Source organism: Podarcis muralis, chromosome 1, assembly GCF_964188315.1.
Source record: "Podarcis muralis chromosome 1, rPodMur119.hap1.1, whole genome shotgun sequence".
NCBI lineage: Eukaryota > Metazoa > Chordata > Lepidosauria > Squamata > Lacertidae > Podarcis > Podarcis muralis.
This window is the reverse complement of record NC_135655.1, coordinates 63522488-63542966: the sequence shown is the minus strand read 5'-3', so window position 1 is coordinate 63542966 and position 20479 is coordinate 63522488. Positions and strand designations below refer to the sequence as shown.

The 20479-nt window shown below is 41.9% G+C and overlaps 1 protein-coding gene across 2 annotated transcripts; it reads right to left on the bottom strand.

The window, feature by feature from the left end:
- Nucleotides 1-7872: 7872 nt before the first annotated feature.
- ARL14EP (ARF like GTPase 14 effector protein) lies at nucleotides 7873-20221 on the bottom strand. Of its 2 annotated transcripts, XM_028729588.2 has the most exons (4): nucleotides 20091-20213; nucleotides 13779-14275; nucleotides 11565-11695; nucleotides 7873-10829 (listed from the first exon to the last, which is right to left on the bottom strand). In XM_028729588.2, the coding sequence occupies exons 2-4, from the start codon at nucleotides 14199-14201 to the stop codon at nucleotides 10601-10603; spliced, it is 783 nt and encodes a 260-aa protein (XP_028585421.2). In that variant the 5' UTR covers nucleotides 14202-14275; nucleotides 20091-20213; the 3' UTR covers nucleotides 7873-10600. The 2 variants fall into 2 exon arrangements, with proteins under 2 accessions (XP_028585421.2, XP_028585430.1); XM_028729597.2 differs by lacking the exon at nucleotides 13779-14275 and having other exon boundaries at nucleotides 20091-20221.
- Nucleotides 20222-20479: the final 258 nt, after the last annotated feature.

The window sequence follows — 20479 nt, the reverse complement described above, 5'->3', positions numbered from 1 at the left end:
TTCTTCTTCTTCTTCTTCTTCTTCTTCTTCTTCTTCTTCTTCTTCTTCTTCTTCTTCTTCTTCTTCTTCTTCTTCTTCTTTGTCTTCTTCTTCTTCTTCCTCCCTTAAAAGGCTTGTTGGAAAAGGAAGGCATGGTATTTGCAGGAGTCCCTCTGCTGTATAGCACAACAATGTTGGGTATATAAGGTGTGAGATAAAATTTTAGGTAACTAGGATCCATGTCAGCACCTTGAACCCGGCACCTAAGCTTGGCCCTTAAGCCAATTGGTGCTCAGTACAGTTCTGTCAACAGCAGTGTAACATGATGGCGATATTCCACCCCAGGGAGGAGTCAAGTCACCTTATTTTGCACAAGCTACAGCTTCTCGGCCAGCCTCAGGGGTAGGCCCACATAGAGCGCCTTGCAGGGGAGGTTGCCAGTTTACCATTTATCATTGTTTATTGTGTGAACTGTAAGCTTTTGTACACTATAGCAACAGTGTAACACGAACTGCAAAAGGAGAATCGGCTGAGCTCATTAGTTATTAGACATATGGTCATATCTTGATTAGGAGCAATCAAAATGTCATAAAGTCATGCGTGCTTCATCACATGGGAAGTTTAGCAAACGGAAAAGGGTGAAAAAGCTGCAGGTTGGTGGTCCACGACCTGCAGTTTGTAACTATGTTAAAATGGAGAGAATTAATGCAGGTGTAATTGGCTGAGCTTCACTTACGTGCAAGAGGCACTCAAGGCTGTAAAGAAAAAGAAGGAAAACAATGCTGTTCTCCCATTTATTTTAAAAAGTATTTTTAAAAACCCTAGGGGTTGCTCCTGGACCATTACTAAACAGAGCTATGAAGTTCTGGAAAATGTAGCGGAATGATAAAGAACATACAAAGCACACGGAGCAACAGAAAGAAGCAGATATAAATGATTTACTTATTTTATGATTAGAATATTGACTTTATCCTTAACATTTATTTAAAATGTTCCTGACCTTATAGCTTTGGTTGTATGAATTTAATCTCATTTCTTGATTTATTGCTCAGTTGGACATTGTGAACTCCTAGTGTGAATCTCTGTAATCATCAGAAGTCCAAGTGGGCATTTTTTTTTAAAAAAAAAACCTCCTGGAAGCTAATATTAAACTAGTTTTCAGAATGCTACAGTCTATTTTTGTAGTAAAGTGATGCCCTCTGCTGGATTTAATAGTGTAATTTTTTCATAAAACCTTTAGGATAATCTATTCTACAATATTCATCTAAAAACAGTTTCAGTTGAACTAACAAAAAAAGATTAAAATTAGCAGTTTAATTATTTTTAATTTTATCAAACTAGAAGCCTTCAGTCAAAGCTTTTGCTGGTTATTTAAAATGAATATGGAAAGCCTTCAGTCTCTCTCACCCCCATTTGCCCCTCTTCATCCTGCCCATTTTCTTTCCTGATTAAGGCTAAGCATGTCTACTCAGAAGTAATTCCCACTGAATTTAATGGGGGCTACTTCCAGGTAAATGAGGTTAGGATTCCAGTCTTAGGAACATAGGAAGATGCCTTAAACTGAGTTAGAGCATTGGCCCATCTAGTTCAGTATTGTCTACAGGATTTCCAACACTCCTAGCTATACCCAGAGATGCCAGGGACTGAATCTTGGAGCTTTCATAGACAAAGCAGATGTTCTGCCCCTGAGTTTGTAATGCGCTACCAATGAGCTTTGGCTTTCATTCCTCTGGACCACACCTTGTCCCAACCCGTCTCTCCACAGCCTGGCTTTAAGGCTTCCCTCTGATCTATTCCTAGACTGGTGGGCTCCAGATCTTGGCAGCCTGGCCAATACGGTGGTACCTCGGTCTACGAACAGCCCTGTTAACGAACGCTTCGGATGACAAACTCCACAAAACAGGAAGTAGGTGTTCCGGTTAGCGAACTTTGCCCCGGAAGCCGAACACCGGCGGCGGGAGGCCTCATTAGGGAAAGCCTGCTCCTCGGTTTAAGAACGCTTTGGTTTGAGAACGAACCTCCGGAACGGATTAAGTTCATAACCCGAGGTACCACTGTAGTAGCCAAAGTCTCTGCAAGACCCATCCTGCTTTGTGACACGAAGACAGTTCAAGGTCCTCACTGTCTCGAGACTTCACCACTTGCCAAAGAGAGAATAGTCGGCACCTGTCTGTCTCAGCAGACAATGGAGGAGTGCGCCTTTTGGCTGTTGGAAAATTACAGTGCCTGTTATGGCTGTAGAGACTGATATGGTCAGATGAAGGTATCTGGTTGTGCTGCTGCAGATGTACCTTGGTGCTTCTTCTCTGCGCTCCTCCCAGTGGTCATTCCTCCTCTGGTCACTACTATGGATGCACAGCTTGTGTCAGAACCAAAGGACAAATGCCTAGCTCCAAAAATGCACGTTCAAAGTAATTTAGAGGCAGGAGCAAATGTAAATCATACTTCAGGAATTATTTATGGAACACTTTTCAATAGTTTGCTTTCTAGAAATTATGAAATGTGAAAGTGAAACCAAAAAAGAACGTTCCCAACTCTTTTGGACTCCTTTCCTGTTTCAAACCCAGAGTTCTTGTGGGTATTGTTTGCAATAATAGTATGTAAAAGAAATTTAGTAGCCATATTATTTTAAAGATGACTGCATTTCTTTACTGTTAATACAATATTTTTAATTATAGATGCTTTTAACCTCTGATCTGGTTATATGCAGGTATATAAATGAAGTTATATCTTTTAAATAACCTTAATCGATAAAGTCATTTCCCAACATGATCAGTCAGTTTAAAGAGAGAGTCAAACTTTTAAAACTGTCTGATGAACAGGAATCATTGAGAGAGTTCACTTATCTGAATTAAGGCAAAGCTATTTTCACAAGGTGAAAGAGGGATGGCATATACAGCAGAACTGTGGGCTTTGTAATAAAGAAGTTGTAAAAACAAGAAACTCTACAAAAGTCATTAAAGCTCATTTCAAATAGGAAAAGGGGCAGCAGTAATTTACTGGCTCCACAATAGATGGATTATAGGAATGGAACTGGTAGCGATACAACTGACGCAATTTTGCACATGCTGCTAAACCAAACCATGACTTAGCAGAAACCTAAGAGCATGTATGTTCCTGGAGGGATAGGGGCCGTTTTGCTTCTTCTCCAATGCTGCTGTTGTGAGGCAAGCCATGGTTTGGCTTAGCATATTGTCTGAACCCAGGCTTGTTTCATTTGCTTCAGATCTCTCATGAGCTGTAGCCAGGAATTGTTCTACGGCTTATTGTTTGTAGTTTTGTTCAGAGGAGACTGACGACAAGCCCAGATTCAGAGAACATGCTAAACTAAACCATGGCTTAGCTCCCTTATGTCACAGCTGCAGGAGGATCAGAGTACAGTGGACCCTCTGGATATGAATTACATTCGTTCCAGGGGCCCATCTGCAACCCGAAAAGTCCGTAGGCAGAGGCACCGCTTCTGCGCACGGCGTGATGGAGCACTTCTGTGCACGCATGTGGTGCACTTCTGTGCATGCGGCTTTGCTGCGTTCGTAACCCCAAAGTTACGTACCCAGAGCGGTACGTAATTAGGGGGTCCACTGTAGTAGTAAAGCGCCTGCGATCTCTTCTCTGGGAGACCACATAATTGTGTTTTTGCTGGGAATGCATCAGTTGCGGTTTTCAGAGTGGTTTAACAATCAAGCCCTCTACCTGGGCAACTCCCCTGGGAATTGTAGCTCTTTGAGTGGAACAGGGGTCTCCTAACAACTCTTGGCATCCTTAATGAACCACAGTTCCCAGGATCCTTTGCAGAAGGTCCATGAATGTCAAAGTGGTGTAATAGTGGTTTAAATATCTGGTGCGGATGTGGCCCTGGTTTCTATGTGATCTGGAACCTCAACTGCTCAGTGCTCCCAACTGCCGGAGTGCTCTCCACCATTAGGGGGCTGCATCTTTTGAGGTTTACCATTCCCCAAAGCTTTGTGTACATGCTGCTTAACCTTCACCTCAGGAAACTGGATTCAAATTGTGCTAAGGGCATAAGTAAAAATGAGACTGACGACCTGCAGCCTGCTCCTGTGTAAAAATATATCCACATGATAAAATGGCATGAACTTCACTAAAACAGGGAGCCTTTGTTCTCCCAGTTCCAGGTTTCTGCGGTGAGAGAGGTTGAAGGTCAGTCTTGGGATACATTTGAAATGCAGAGATAAAAGCTGACTCAATCGGCAGGCCTAGCTTTTCGTGGCGTTAACAGTAATTACATTTCATGAGTCTGAAAGGCCAACAGACTGAAAAGACCAACCACAGGACTTGAGAATTTGATTGGGAAAGGGAAAAAAACCCCACACCAAAAAGATAGGCAGTGGTTCGCATTTATGTCGAAGGGAAGAATATTGTTCTTTACAATTATTATTAATTACACAAGCCAATAGCCGAGGGACTGTACAATACACAACTCATTTGGTTCCCACATTCATGTGTAAATAGATTTCCCCCCACCACCACTTGGCAATTACCTAAAAACTGTAAGAATATGGTGGGAAAAACAGCTCCTTAGTCAATTAGCATCCTAGAAACTGTTTTGTCAGTTTTCAGTCCATTAAGTGAAATATTTGCAGTTAATAAACTTAGTGCCTAGGTTCAAATTTCAGCAACTCTAATTAGCTACACCTTTTGTATCTTTTCTGTCTACTCTTAAATTGATCCAACAGAAAGTGCCTTATGGTGCACTTGCATGCTTACTCAGAAGTAAATCCAACTGTGTTTAGGGGTTATAGGTAACTATGCCTCCTTTCTTCCTCCCGAGGCCCAAGATGGCAATAAATCTCTAGCAAAGTTCACCATAAAACAGAACAAAATCAACACCTGTAAAATTATAATGCCCATTCATATTAAACTCACCTTTCGAGGACATCATCTTAGATGTTTAGGACAATTTTGTGAAGATACAGCCTAATATTGTTCACAGCTCTATTCAGGGCAACGGTATAGAGCCTTTGTTGTTTAGTCGTTTAGTCGTGTCCGACTCTTCGTGACCCCATGGACCAGAGCACACCAGGCACCTCTGTCCTCCACTACCTTCCGCAGTTTGGTCAGACTCATGCTGGTAACCTCGAAAACACTATCCAACCATCTCGTTCTCTGTCGTCCCCTTCTCCTTGTGCCCTCCATCTTTCCCAACATCAGGGTCTTTTCCAGGGAGTCTTCTCTTCTCATGAGGTGGCCAAAGTATTGGAGCCTCGGCTTCACGATCTGTCCTTCCAGTGAGCACTCAGGTCTGATTTCCTTAAGAATGGATGCGTTTGATCTTCTTGCAGTCCATGGGACTCTCAAGAGTCTTCTCCAGCACCATAATTCAAAAGCATCAATTCTTCGGCGATCAGCCTTCTAATATGGCTCAAATGGTCAGACATAAACATTGGCAATGTTTGGTTTGCTACATAGACAAGCCTTGATCTCACTGCTCTCTCCCACTGTCAGGGTGAAGAGTTCTGAAGCTTTAGTTTCAAAATTAAGAATCCTATACTGCGGCTAATCTTCACTGTGGTTTATAGAAAGAAGCCGCTTCATAAGCTATGGTTTGAAAATGAGTTGTTTCTGTAAACCAGTGGTTATTAGCCTTTTCTGGACTAGCGGGCACATTACAAATTTTAAGACAGTACAGTAATTGCTTCTTCTCCCCTGGAAAATCTCAGGCTTCCCAAAGGATGTCCTACTGGTCCTAACTGTGGAGATCACACAATATAGACTCCCTCCCATCAGTGATGCTGTTGCTATCTAATAACAAGGTACATTCCCCAGTAACAGGAAAAATATACCAGGTGGCCCACCAACCCCTTGCACACATGCACACACTCCCTGCACACAAACTACAGGCACATATGCATCTCTCACCCCCCCACCCCCATATACATTTCTCCCTTCCTTCATAGATGACACATACACAGAAGCCACACATTGATAGCCCCTCCTCTTACTGCTCAGAGACGACACATACACATACACACACTACCAAACCCCAGACACATACATTTTTCTTCTCTCCCAAGTGTACCCCCCTCTCATACACAGCGGTATCTGTATAAACTTTACCACCGTATGTACATTTTGCTTCATGCCTCAGGTTTGTAAAAGGGTAGTAAACGTGTGTTGTTATTATGATGTTGCATGTCATTGCCTAGGAAAATATCAGCACAGCCATAACCCCACAAAATTTTGTATTATAGGAATCTGACGCCATCTAATGACGGACTGCCCACGCTCCCTGGTGCAAGTCACCCTTCTACATGGGGAAGAACATTTACTCTAGCACTATGAGGGCACTTAAATCTATTTTAAGGGGTGTTCAGACCCCTGGGCTCTCACTTGTGGGGTGCCTCAGGGTTCTGTCCTCTCCCCCATGCTTTTTAATATCTATATGAAGCCGCTGGGAGAGATCATCAGGGGGTTTGGACTGGGTGTTCATCAGTATGCAGATGACACCCAACTCTACCTCTCCTTTAAATCAGAACCAGTGAAGGCAGTGAAGGTCCTGTGTGAGTGCCTGGAGGCGGTTGGAGGATGGATGGCGGCTAACAGATTGAGGTTGAATCCTGACAAGACAGAAGTACTGTTTTTGGGGGACAGGAAGCGGGTTGGTGTGGGGGATTCCCTGGTCTTGAATGGGGTAACTGTGCCCCTGAAGGACCAGGTGCGCAGCCTGGGAGTCATTTTGGACTCACAGCTGTCCATGGAGGCACAGGTTAACTCTGTGTCCAGGGCAGCTGTCTACCAGCTCCACCTGGTACGCAGGCTAAGACCCTACCTGCCCGCGAACTGTCTCGCCAGAGTGGTGCATGCTCTAGTTAACTCACGCTTGGACTACTGCGTGGGGCTACCTTTGAAGGTGACCCAGAAACTGCAATTAATCCAGAATGCGGCAGCTAGACTGGCGACTGGGAGTGGCCGCCGGGACCACATAACACCAGTTCTGAGAGATCTGCATTGGCTCCCAGTACGTTTCCGAGCACGATTCAAAGTGTTGGTGCTGACCTTTAAAGCCCTAAACGGCCTCGGTCCTGTATACCTGAAGGAGCGTCTCCACCCCCATCGTTCAGCCCGGACACTATGATCCAGCGCCGAGGGCCTTCTGGCGGTTCCCTCATTGCGAGAAGTGAGGCTACAGGGAACCAGACAGAGGGCCTTCTCGGTAGTGGCGCCCGCCCTGTGGAACACCCTCCCATCAGATGTCAAAGAGATAAATAATTACCTGACATTAAGGCAGCCCTGTTCAGGGAAGTTTTTAATATGTAACGCTGTACTGTTTTTAACACTGATTGGGAGCCGCCCAGAGTGGCTGGGGAAGCTCAGCCAGATGGGCGGGGTATAAATAATAAATTATTATTATTATTAACCTCAGACTTTCTGATTCAGATTCAAGAGATAATAAGGCAGCTACATGTCTCTTTAACTGTACAGGTGGCGCAAAGTTCAAGAGAATAAGGTGATGAGTAATATCATGGGAGGAGTGTTTCTAGAGTTAAGGGAAAACTGTGAAGCCCCCTTGTTAATTTTGCTATTGGATGCTGTGTTGCTTAAGTCTTCTTGTTATATTTATAGTATTGAAATGTGGTTTCTTCATGTTATTATTTTGCTGTTATTATGAAACTGTTACTATGTTATTTTGCTATGCTGTTCTTAAATTGTTTTTGTAGTGTTTGTTTGTTTAAAATGCATTCCTTTTTTGTGAGCCACTTTGAGCATTTTATTTTTGGTGGAAAAGCGGCATACAAACAAAATGAATGAGTAGTAGTCCTCTGTTTTGTAATAAGTTTGGGCTAAGTAAATTAATAGAAAGTAGAGGTATTCAGATATTTTTTTCTTCATTATCTGGATGAACTTTAAAAAGAAGAATAATAGAACTAAATATGTGGCTCAAATAAATGTATTTATTAACAGGATTTGATAAATGATAAGAAATATAGGAATCTTCAGACGTGAATTGACAAAGAAAATACCTGATATTTACTCAGTAGTGTATCTTCGTTTGCAGTTGCCTAGTACTAGCAGTAATGCTTCAGTGTAAGCGGAGTAAGTTTTTCTGCATAACTAATCACTTCAGCATGCAGTACATACTATCTGTTAGTATTCATGGAATTGACCAAAGTATCTGTGCACAGAACTGCAACCTCTGTTTAATTAATGTTAATATCTGGAGCAGATTACCAATACATACCTGTATCAAATACATACTAGCCATTACACTGTATAACATTTTATAATAGATTAGTCACTGAGACACACGTCTAAACATTTGAGGGTAAATTTGATCAATTTTTTGTTGAAGAAATTAGACAAACACAATATTTGCATTGCTGCTTTACATTTTGTTAGTGCTAGTAGATGTCAACACTAAGAAATTTAAGTTCAAGAGGATTTCATATTCCAGCATGCTGCAATGTGACTTGCAGCTATTTATCTGCCAGTATCCAAATTTTTAAACTGATAGTGAGCTCATGCAGCATAATATATTCTTCTGCTATGCCTTTCTACAATTCCACAAATTTGCTCAGGGGTTACTCAACCCCACAGAGCAGATTTTGAGAGCCTGCAAGAGGCTGCAGGAGCGAAGTTCTGATTGCATGATTAGAAGTCTGTTCTGCTCGCACCTGGACAGCTTTGGATAAAACCATATATATGTATCTCATTGTTCAGGTGCCAAACTTTCCCCTTTAAGTACTTTTATTTTATTGTAAGCTTTGCAGAATGCCACTTTGCAGGGAGAGTAAAAAAATCCATCTGTTCAAATAACTTGCCAGCAGTTAGGCAGGCTCTAAAAACAGTTTTAGGTGATGGCTAGTTTTCTGTACATAGCTGTAAGAACTTTACTACATAACATATGAAATCAATCAAGTCAAGCAAAGTTGCACATAGTATTCTAAAGTTATTTTACGGGATTTTAAAAAAATATTAAGTCTGTATTGATTCATACAATAGGGGGAAAAAGCCCAAAGCCACAGTATGGTAATACCTTTTTTAAGACCTATGAAAACGACTGTGTGGCATTTTGGATGGTCCCAATAAATCTATTTGCATACTGAGGCTTTAGATAGAAAAATGCTTTTTTTAAAAAAAAGATACCAAGTGAAGCAATTTTAAATTTAATAACCATTCCTACTGCGGATTTCTCTTTACAAGATGATTTGCTAATGCCCAATTTAGTCAGATATAATGCAGCCCCAGCAAAGGTGTAATCTTAAGTCTTTTAAAGTACAGACATTTGCAAATTGTAAAAAAATGCAATCATAATTGATAATGAAATGGTTTCTATACATATATAAATAAATGCACGCATACAAATACTGTAAAGACACAATTGACTTAATCCAGAGGCTCCTTGGATACACTCCAATGTTTTCAGACCTCATGGCCCCTCAATAAACATTTTTACGTCAAATAAGGGAGTAGCTCCACATGGGCCCATCGGAGCAGTCATGGAACTCCAGGTTCAGGGCTATGGATTCAATTCCATCTCCTCCTGAATTTAGGGACAAACATCCACCAGCTCCTATGCAGCTTTCTTGCTTTGCATGACACTATTTGCCTTCCTAGGACACTACAGGTAACAGAATAAATTCCTGAACATAGGCGGAGTCAAACAAAACTCCTAGGATAATACTTAACAAGAACTTTTTAAGTCTTACATATTTTACCACCTAACCATCATTTCAAATGGAAAGTCATCTATCCTCAAGGGCAAGTTTAATTTACACAAATACAATTCCTTATTGCATATGGGGTCAAAACTATGAAAATGGCCCTGCAAGAAAATGCAGCCTTTTAATTGCTACTGAAAATAAATTCTGTACATATCCTTATGCAGAGCATCGGTGATTGCAATATAAAACACATTACTCCTGGTTCCCCATTTGTGCTCCTAATGTCCAAATTCAAATAATTAACCTGCACATATTCTTAAAGGCTAAATGGGACTGTGTTGTCATTCATCCTAGAAATTCTCTGTCCGACTGCCTAGAGACTCAAATATATAGTTCTCAAATAACAAACCCATAATGGAAATGCTACCTGAGATTACATCTTTGGTTTATTACTTTCTCCTCATCAGTGAAATACTGTTGAAAACACAAGATAGATTTGTATTCAGATTAAAAACAAAAACACAGAAATATTTCAAAGCGGTCCAATACTTTTCTTTGAAGTGGTACCATCTTCTCAAAAAGCCTTTAATCTGTTGTTAATATCTTCTACCCACCATGCAACATCATTATCAAATCACAAGTTTACTATGTGCTAATACTGCTCATGGTTTCGAGCGATTAAAGTGATGAAATCAGTGGTCACATTTCTGAAATGGGCAACACTCCCAGGTGAAAAGAGGGAGGACGTTTGGGAAATGCATCTTTTCCACAGAGTACATGGTGCAAAATGCATAATACTGTTCCGATTAATCCACTTGCCCATTAATAAGATTCTAGATTTTCTTTTTTGTAAGGGTGCCAAAAAGGGGAAATTAACTCTGAGCCACAACTTTCATATACCACTTCAAACGCTAACTGGAAATCTGAACAAAGTTTATGCATTTTTGTAAGTGAAAACCTTTGGCATGTACGCTCATTACTTGAATTCAACGTGCAAGCTATACCGCTTGCTTATTCCTTATAATTTCTCCTCCTTCTATCTCAATTTGCTCATATAGCCACTTGCGATCACAGCGGCATTCAGGTCCACACTTGCTGGAGTCACACTTGGGACAAGCATAGAAACATCCTAGGCAATCTTCATCAAGACAGTCACAGAGGTCTATCCCACTATAAAGCAGAAGTCCTTGGCTATCATACACTTTGCTCTTTGCTGGTATGAGTTGCCTGGAGGAGAAAGAAAGCAGAATTAACAGCAGTCTGTAACACTGGACTCCATTTTAAGTCACTGGCAATTCAGTTAAAATCTACTTTTAGGTGAATTTGCTCTGGCTAATCTTATGCCAAAAATCAAAAGCCATACATTACATTAGTCACAGAGACTGCCAATAAATTTCGGGCAAGTTTAGGTTCTAGGGAGACACCATTACATATAGAAACATGTTGACAGAGTCTGTCCATGCAACAGGTTGTCATGTCTGTCCATAGGCTATGCAATTTTGTTTCCCTTCTCTTTCCCTTTGCAACAGTGGGCAGAATGTTTTAGGGTTCATTAATTTTGGGGAAGGGCACCATTACTATCTAAGGTGTGATCACGTTATATCTGAAAGGAGTCTACTGACGCTGTGGACAACTCTAATCAACATTCACCTTCCTGCTTCAGTACAGAATTGATTTGTTCAGAACCACTTTGGAACAGAAAAGGCAGGATCAGTCACCTTTTAGCTATTCTGTGGATTAATTCAGATGCTCCAACAGCATTATTGTGTGGCAATTCTTTACTCTTCAAGGTTTTTTCCATGCCTTACAATGGATTTTTATCACACCATTTCTATGCACTTGAATGAAAAGAGATTCTATCTACTTAAGCAGACTTGAAGCATGGTCCAGATGCAAATAAAGACTTTCCCGCAAGGGCGTGAAAGCAAGGATAAGTGTAATCATCGGAGGAAAAGAGCTCACCTGTCTGAATTGTTGGATGTGCTTTTTGTCTGCAGCCTTCTTTTTTCCCTTTTGTTTGCTTCTGGAGCAAATTCAGAATGTCGTCCTGGATTAGCAAACTGTAAGGACTTCAAGGTCTTAGCTGTACGTCCCTGAACAGATACAGACAATTCATTGGAACTATTAATGCAAAGCTTAATGCATACATTACCAGAGGCTTGCTAATCAATTAGAATGCTGTCACTTCTTAGAGGCTCAAAGCTGGGGCCAAATGTAAAAAAAACCTTTCCATTGAGTGTCATTCAAATGCTCAGTTCATGAATATGAAGGGGGATAAGGTTGAGATGCCCTCAATCCCTGTCTACATGAACAGGGTATCCACCAGCAATTGCTCTTGGTCAAGGAAGATTGTTACAGGTTAATACAAAAAATGTGAACAAGTGGTTGCTGTAAGCTGTGGCACAAAGCATCCCTCTCCCCCAACACACGTATTTAAATTTTATGACATCTTAGCCACCTGACACTCGTAAGGTTTCTCTGAACGGGCAGTAACACTAGGAAGTAAAGTAAAAAAGCAATGGCAATTTCTTGTGGAGCAGGTAAGCGGGATATGAGTATATATCTAATGGTGCAAATTAATGGAAACAGAAATAGTGAAAGCCTACTTTAATAAGTAAACAGGACATATTTTCAGTTCACTCTTGACCTCACCTTTTAAAAAATTAACTGCTATATGTTTTCATTAGACGAAGACTGGAGAATAACTTCCATTTCAAAGTACATCTTCCATCATGCTGCTTTTTATTGCTAGGAATAGATACCCCCCCCCATCAAGTGATGAAATAAGTTCTAAGGGGGGGAGAATGATATCGATTCAATCCCATCAGAACTCCTATACTTTGCTCTGTTGTATGTGTAGACTAGACCTCATTGTTCCCCAAAGACTGCTGTGGTTCCAACTTTTATACATGTCTATGAATTAATCCAGGGACGCGGGTGGCGCGCTGTGGGTAAAAGCCTCAGCGCCTAGGGCTTGCCGATCGAAAGGTCGGCGGTTCGAATCCCCGCAGCGGGGTGCGCTCCCGTTGCTTGGTCCCAGCGCCTGCCAACCTAGCAGTTCGAAAGCACCCCCAGGTGCAAGTAGATAAATAGGGACTGCTTACTGGCGGGAAGGTAAACGGCGTTTCCGTGTGCTGCGCTGGCTCGCCAGATGCAGCTTTGTCACGCTGGCCACGTGACCCAGAAGTGTCTCCGGACAGCGCTGGCCCCTGGCCTCTTAAGTGAGATGGGCGCACAACCCCAGAGTCTGTCAAGACTGGCCCGTACGGGCAGGGGTACCTTTACCTTTATGAATTAATCCACTTCTACTCAGTTTCACCATTCTAGTGTCAAGCCCTGCTCTCTTCCACATTAATCACGTTAGACTTGCTTAGGGCACATTCATACATATATGCATAATATAACATGTGAGGAACTGCAGCTAGATGTATTAATGCTCTATTGCCAGTTACTACATTTGAGATTACGTGAGGTTATATCAGAGTGCCTTTTGTTAAGTTTTGATTAACGATGGCTGTTTTACATAATTCTTCATGTTGCACTTATCAAGTGATGACCACACATGTGGAAATTGCACAGTATTTAGCATACCATTAGTACCTGAGGGTTAATTAATTAATTAATTGATTAATTAATTAATAATAGCTATCTTAGTGATGGAGGGACGCGGGTGGCGCTGTGGGTTAAACCACTGAGCCTAGGACTTGCCGATCAGAAGGTCGGCAGTTCGAATCTCCGTGACAGGGTGAGCTCCTGTTGCTCGGTCCCTGCTCCTGCCAACCTAGCAGTTCAAAAGCACATCAAAGTGCAAGTAAATAAATAGGTACTGCTCCAGCAGGAAGGTAAACGGTGTTTCCGTGCGCTGCTCTGGTTCGCCAGAAGCAGCTTAGTCATGCTGGCGACATGACCCGGAAGCTGTACGCCGACTCCCTCGGCCAATAAAGCGAGATGAGCACCGCAACCCCAGAGTCGGCCACGACTGGACCTAATGGTCAGGGGTCCCTTTACCTTTACTTATCTTAGTGATGCTCTATGTTAAGTACAGCCTAACCCACAGGCACAATTACTTAGAATTAAGGAACAGCATTTTCACTGGGGCTTGCTCTCAGGTAAGTGTGCATAAGATTGAAGCCTAAGTCCAACAGATAGGTGAAAAAAATTATCCCATATACATACGTCTGAATCAAGTCTCCTTCGTTGACGGTCTTCAGAATCAACCTCTGCACTTCCATTTATTATCTGTGTACATTTTTGACAAAGTTTCCAGCCAGGTATAAACTGCCGTCCAAACTTGGCACTTAGAACAGTTGCATCGTCTATGTCAATTGCATGCAAGTTTTTCCTTGAAAGCTTTTTGTGCATATTAAAAGGATCACAGCATGACTTTTGCAAGTCTTCATACCTATCAAGGTAAACTTTAGCATGATGGAAGCAGATTGTATCGTTCTCTGAAAGTGTTATCCCAGTCCTAAGCTGAAGGAGTAACAGATCAGTTGATGATAGTTCTTGCTTAGTCTTGAATCCAGTGTGACAGGTAAAGTATGTTTTATGGCAATCGCTGCTAGCTTGCAGCTGATTTCCTACTGAACATGGATCCATTTTACTTGACCAGTACAATATATTTGATTGTCTACAGTTTGTCTTTGTCGTCCTTAGCAGCTGTTACGATTAGCCTGGAGAAAGCAGTGAAGGAAATGAGATTCATGCTGCATACCTTTACTTTCAACTAGACCCAAAATAAAAGCAAACCTAATATGGATGTTCAAGGATTCAGCTGAACTATACAATGCAGCTGATTGTGCAGGCAACTTTTGCCTTTGTCTTATGATCTGTAGGGAGCCATAAGATTTTGTACAAAACCTCTGCTACCAGAATGCATTAAAATGGGTAAAAACTGGCATCCAGAGTACAGCAGCTTCCATGATAGGCATAGGCATGTCAATGCAACTGTCATACCATTTAAGAAGTATTTGATATGGAGACCAAAGGAATGCAAGTGGCTAGGACAAGTCTGTACTAGCCTCAATAAGTGGATACGAAAGGAAGCTTAGCCTAGTTGAGAGTTAAGCCAGATGGACTGGCGTCCCTTGCCAATGAAAGGGTACTTTAAGAGCTACAGTGGCACTGACTTCCTCAAAGGCTGCTCACTGGTAAGACTGCCAAACCAATAACAGTTATCTGTATTAGTGTGACTGTTGGCATTATGAATCCAGAGCTTTCCAGAAAATAAGTTCAACTTCGTTTGTCCAAAACCAAAAAATGTCAAGTTGTTTAAAAATTCAAAAATCAAGGTTCTACCTAGGATCTACTAACAGATCTGATGCAACAATCTTAATGTTTTCAAAACCTCAGGGCATGATTTAAACATAAAAATTATACTGATAGTAGTAGTCTAGTAGATGTCCTTGGGAAAGTATTCTCAAGCCCATCTCTTGAAATCTTCCTGTGTAAAATTTAAGATTTGTAGATAGAAGTTGGAACATGTGTCTTTGTACGAGGCATCGCATACATGCTATTCTGACTATACTAGGATACACACAGGAGTATTCCCACATTAGAGATGCACCTTCAGACCACATCCATTATCTATTTTAATTGAGGAGGAGGGAAGCATCCTAAAGAAAGTTTTTATGAAGATTTTCTAATGCAGTTCATATTCAAGCGGAAGGAAAAGCCAGTAATTTGCAAGGAGAACGACGGAAGCAAAGCATATATGCAGAAGCTATTAAGCAAGAAGAAACATTGCAGATATCTAAATTTTGCAGACAAGCTCCAAATCAGAGCAGCAAAAAAAAATTAAAATCCCCTGCTGTTTTCCATCTCCATGAGTCATACATGTGCATGTGTCCATCCATGGTCCGAACTAGTTTTTCAAAAGGCCAAACTGAGATTTTAATCAGAACTAGGATCATTTTAAGACATCTTCTAGTATTGGCACAGCTACGGCATTTGTTTCAACTAATTTCAGAGGCCAAAATTCAAAGAACACTGCTTATTATACACATGGTCTGTACCAAATTTCTCTTCAGGCTGCAGCCTCTCACACTGCACTGAATGCCTCCTGATCTTCTAGAGCAGATTTTTCAAGAGGGCATGATGGAATTGCTCTCAAAAGTCCCGGTATATTCCTTCTATTGTCTTCTTGAATTTATTTTGATATCTAAACTGAAATCATGAGGATGCTTCAGCTGGAGACACTATCATTTTTCTTGTCTTAGTTCTTAAGAAATATTGCATTTTGCATTCTCTTTTCAGGCTCAAGCCTTCACAGCAACATGTCACATGGAGCAACATGTTCCCACCTCTGCAAGCATTTGCATTATGGGTGCGCAAGCATTTCACTTCTGCAGCTAAACACTGAACTTAGGCTTTTAATGGTTTGTTTAAGTTCCCACAAATTCACCACAAATTCCAACAGAACGCTGCTTGTTTTTAAAAAATTATCTTACTAGTTTGAAGACCTTGTCCCATTTGGGATAGAGAAACAGATGTACAAAACTGTTTTCTGCTGTCAGACCCTGCTTAAAATGACAGGATCAAGATTTGAGTAATGTTGTTACTGGCAATATTTTACCATGATGAATGCTGCAACATCTGGTGCTTCAGTTTTGCTCACATTTAAAGAAAGGTAGGATAGCAGCAAATTTTAGTAAGAACAGAAGATGGCAAGAATATTACATTAATTTGCTGTTGGCGTGGAACTAAGCTAAACTGCTGATGCCCTATGACATGCTCATTAAAACCATGGCAGGTGGTGCTAGAAAGCAAGCAAGCAACAACTGCTGGTGTTTACAGAAAGAATTTTTTAAAAGGGAGAAGGCACTACACCATCAGCAGCAGTACAGGGTAACAAGATGAAAGAGTAGGAGGAGAAATATCACATTCACATGGCAGTTGATCCAGTTTTTACTCCTTTTCCGCAACTGCTTTAAGTTCTGTGTTATTTTGCATTATATTTGAGCTTTCACATGAGCATCTTGGAACAGGACATGACTGGCTAGCTTTCCACTGCAACCTTTTGTTGCAGCTCCCACTTGTTCCAATAGTGAGCACAAGTGATCAAATACCTATGTGTTTGGGAGCACAACTGGGCCCTCAAAATAAATAAATAAAATAAATAAAAATCAGTTGTTTCTACATACTCAAGGGAATCTCCCCAAGCAAGTATATACATTTCAACACTAAGAAAAATATTTTTAAACTGCAAAATGGCCTGACAATTCCTAGAATTACAGACTGCTGATAGCAGACTGAGAAGGGGGAGGGAGTTTAATGAACCAGGAATCAGACATATAGTAACTACAGTACTCAGGAGTTTTTTTTCCTCTGCACATTTATCAACCATGGGAGATTAGAGTTCTATATTACATGAGGAGCCTACATAAGTAGAAAAGGCTCTCCACTTCAGAAATTCAGCACATGGGAGTGTCACAGAAGTGAAAAGGCCAACAGCAAAGGAGTCAAGCAAAACATTAAAAAACAAAACAAAAAAACCCAAAGGGAACAATTCCAACCCACTCAGCCTAATGAGGACTTAAGAGCCATGGAACATTGAATACAAGTTGCAAAATAAAATATGGAAAAGGGGTGGGGATACAGGATGAGAGTGAATTGGCCTGCTTAATCCCTACACAGCAGGGCATGGAGAACCTGTGGCCTTCAGTATGTTGTTGGACTACAATACCTATAAGCCCTAGCCAGGGCCATTTCGGTGGCTGTTCTCAGAGTTTGAACTCCCTCCCAAGAGAAGTTAGACTGGCTCCCTCTTAGGAGTCCTCCTGCCAGACACCTTCTTGTTTCAGCATGCTTTTGAAAACTGACAGTTTGTAATGAGGAGATGGAGGAGATGGGTACCACACTGTTTTTGTTGTGATTGTCTGTGATTGCCCATCCATAGTTTTAGTTCTATTAATGTTTAATTTTTTAATGACCCCACCCCCCATTTTTAGTTGTTCTTATTTTATCTGTGAGCCCCTGTCAGGGGAAAAAGGCGGAGTATAAACAAATATAATAGTAGTAGTAGTAGTAGTTACAGAAGATGGAAGTTACAGTTCAACAAGACTTGGAGGGGTCACAGATTTCCCACCTGCTCTACTGGGGATATTATCTTGGAAGACAGCATTGCTGACTAGCTGGCACCATGTATCGAGAGTGGAATTTTTGTGTGAGGGAGGTTACGTTATTTAGTTCTGCACTGTATACTTGTAATGGAGGTAGCAGCAGCATTCAGTTTCTTATAAGAAAGAAGTGCAGGGCCCAAACAGTTTATGTCACCTGCCCTATAAGCTTTTCTTTCATTCTTGAGGCAAACTGCACTTGTTCAGCAGAAAGAGAAACAGACTCTGAATGTGCTCAGAGGTACTTTTAACATACTGCTACTGGCTGGTACAATAATCAGCAGTAACAAAGCACTGTTCAAATATGTATAAACCCATCACCTGGACCCTACCAAGGTCACATTTAGAGAATGCAGTAGAATTGAGAGAATGCTCAGAAGAAGAAAGGAAAACTCCTGCAAACAGCTCTGAACCAGGCGATCATAAGACACCAAGAAAAGGGGAAAGAAGGGAGAAGCTCTCCACTGATTACTGATTGTACCTCTGGTCATATGCCTAAAGGTAACCTAGAAGCCAGCAATTATGGCAAATGTGCTACAACACATATTAAAGCAAAGCAGATATTACATATACAAAAAGTTTTACAAAATACAGAAAGCATATAAAGCACATGAATTTATAACACAAAGAGGCAATCCTAATAGAACATATAGCTGCATACGGATATTTGCTTTTTGTACAGCAGCCGGAGTGCTTTAAATTACTGTGGCACTAGTCCTGATCTGGTATCAGTAGTTCAATTGCTATGAAAATGTAATGGTGTAGGTGAGGAAGAAAAATAGGCTCCTCAACACAAGGGACAGGCCTGTTTGGATGATTTTCCTATCATCTCCGCAAAGCTACAGGCTGCATGGCACAAAACTGGGTTTGCGACCAAATGTACACTCAAAGAGCTGTAATTTACTATTTAATTTATATATTGCTTAATTGCTAAGGTGGCTTTTAAGCAGTTTAGAAGTATCAATGTTTCCTGAGTTTTTCACATTTATAGTTAGCACATCTCTAATGTATAAATGTGGTATTTAGTAGAACTACAAATGCAGACTGGCTCTCATATTAGTCCCACAAAAGTGAAGTGGCTAAATTGACTAAAACAGCTTGAAGCATTTGTCTACTCAAATGAAGGCCCAGTCTCTTTCTAAGAGATCTAGACAACTATACACTGTATCGGCCTGAATATAAGCCTCACCTTTCCCCCAAATTCAGACCCTGAAAAATTAAAGTGCAGCTTATATTCACAATCTTATGGTATGCAGCCAGGAACACGGGTAAAACAGTGCCTGTACATAGTCCCCCATCCTCTCCCCCAAGGCCGGGAAGGGAGAGAGTGAGGAAGGGGAAAGGCAGCCAGACACAACCCCCCCCCCCCCCCCAGTATGCAGTCAGGAACATACTGGCTTATATTTGGGTATTCCCACCCCACTCCAATTTTAAAGGTGCAGCTTATATTTGGGCCAATACAGTATTTCCTTCATATATTTAAAGGGCCTGTGATTTTCACACTCAAAATATCACACATGTATATATTGCTAGAGTCTGTTTTGCGAAACATGAGAAACTAGCGGAAAATGCACAAAAACAACTGAATGTGACAGTGGCAAGCCTACCTTCAAGTCTGAAAACTTACTGACTGAGGATATGTCAAAACAGTCAAGTTCCATCTACATAACCTCAGTCTCTACCTTTGGTTAACTTTTCCCAATTTACCACAGAACCCAATCAAGGCTATTTTCCAAGTTATGAATTAACAGGGGGGAAAGTTATGTTCCAGGGAACATTCTGTGTGAAAAAGAACCAGTAGAGCATTTAACTTTTTTTTATTTCAAAGCGCACGCGTGCATTTATACACACACACACACACACACACACACACACAGTAGATGCATCTTTATATATTTACTGTCTATGCATCTTTCTCTGCGTTAGTTGTGTATTCCTGGTAACATTTCACTGCCTAACCTACCTCACAAGATTGTTGCGAGGGCAACAATAAATAGGGGCGGGGAGAAACTCAAAGCTGTTCGAGATCCCGTGTGGCGCAATGGTTACAGCGCAGGTCTATGACTTGGGGGGGAGGCCTGAGTTCGAGTCCCCGCTCAGCCGTGCAGCTCAGTGGGTGACCTACCTCGCGGGGTTGTTGCGGGGATGAAATGGGGGAGGAGAACCATGTGCACCGCCTTGAGCTCCTTGGAACAAAAGGCGGCGTATAACTGCGACAAATTAAAAGCACAGCAGGATAAGAAGCGCTAAGAAATCTAGCGTATTAGCGACTCCCAACGTTCCCCGTGTCGTTAAAATCACGCGCACGTGGGGAAATAGCAGTATCCTTGCAAAAGCTTTACGGCTTCCCCGCTCCTCCTCCGGCGCCTACCTTCACATAGGCTCTCCTGCGGCCCTGTCCCGCTCCCACCCCAGCGCTCGCCTCGCCCGTGGCCGCCATGAAGCCGACTGGCCCCAGCAGCGACGCGTCGACGGAAGGAAACGGCTGCCCGCGAGGAAAGGGCGGCAGCCTCACATTCCCTATCGCGACTTCCGGCTCCCGAGCACTTGTTGGAGGGCGTCCGCCATGTGCGGGGCAAGGTGAGCAGAAAGGCAAAAGCAGCCTTCAGTTAAGACTGGCCGTGTGGTCGCAGCGCGTTCTCCGAGATTGGCCGAGGCTTCCAAGCACGCGGTTATTTTGTTGGGAGGCGCGGAGCTTTGCTCGTTGAACTCTTGCCGCCGCGTAGGCAGAAATTCGGCACGATGGGCACTCCTCCGTCA

Bases quoted from the DNA above. Each gene is read 5' to 3' on its own strand.
- ARL14EP (XM_028729588.2), bottom strand. From the start codon at position 14,201: ATGGATCCATGTTCAGTAGGAAATCAGCTGCAAGCTAGCAGCGATTGC. The intron at 11,696-13,778 runs GTATGTATATGG...GTATCTGTTCAG, and splicing joins GAAGGAGACTTGATTCAGAC to GGACGTACAGCTAAGACCTT. The intron at 10,830-11,564 runs GTGAGCTCTTTT...TTTCTCCTCCAG, and splicing joins ACATCCAACAATTCAGACAG to GCAACTCATACCAGCAAAGA.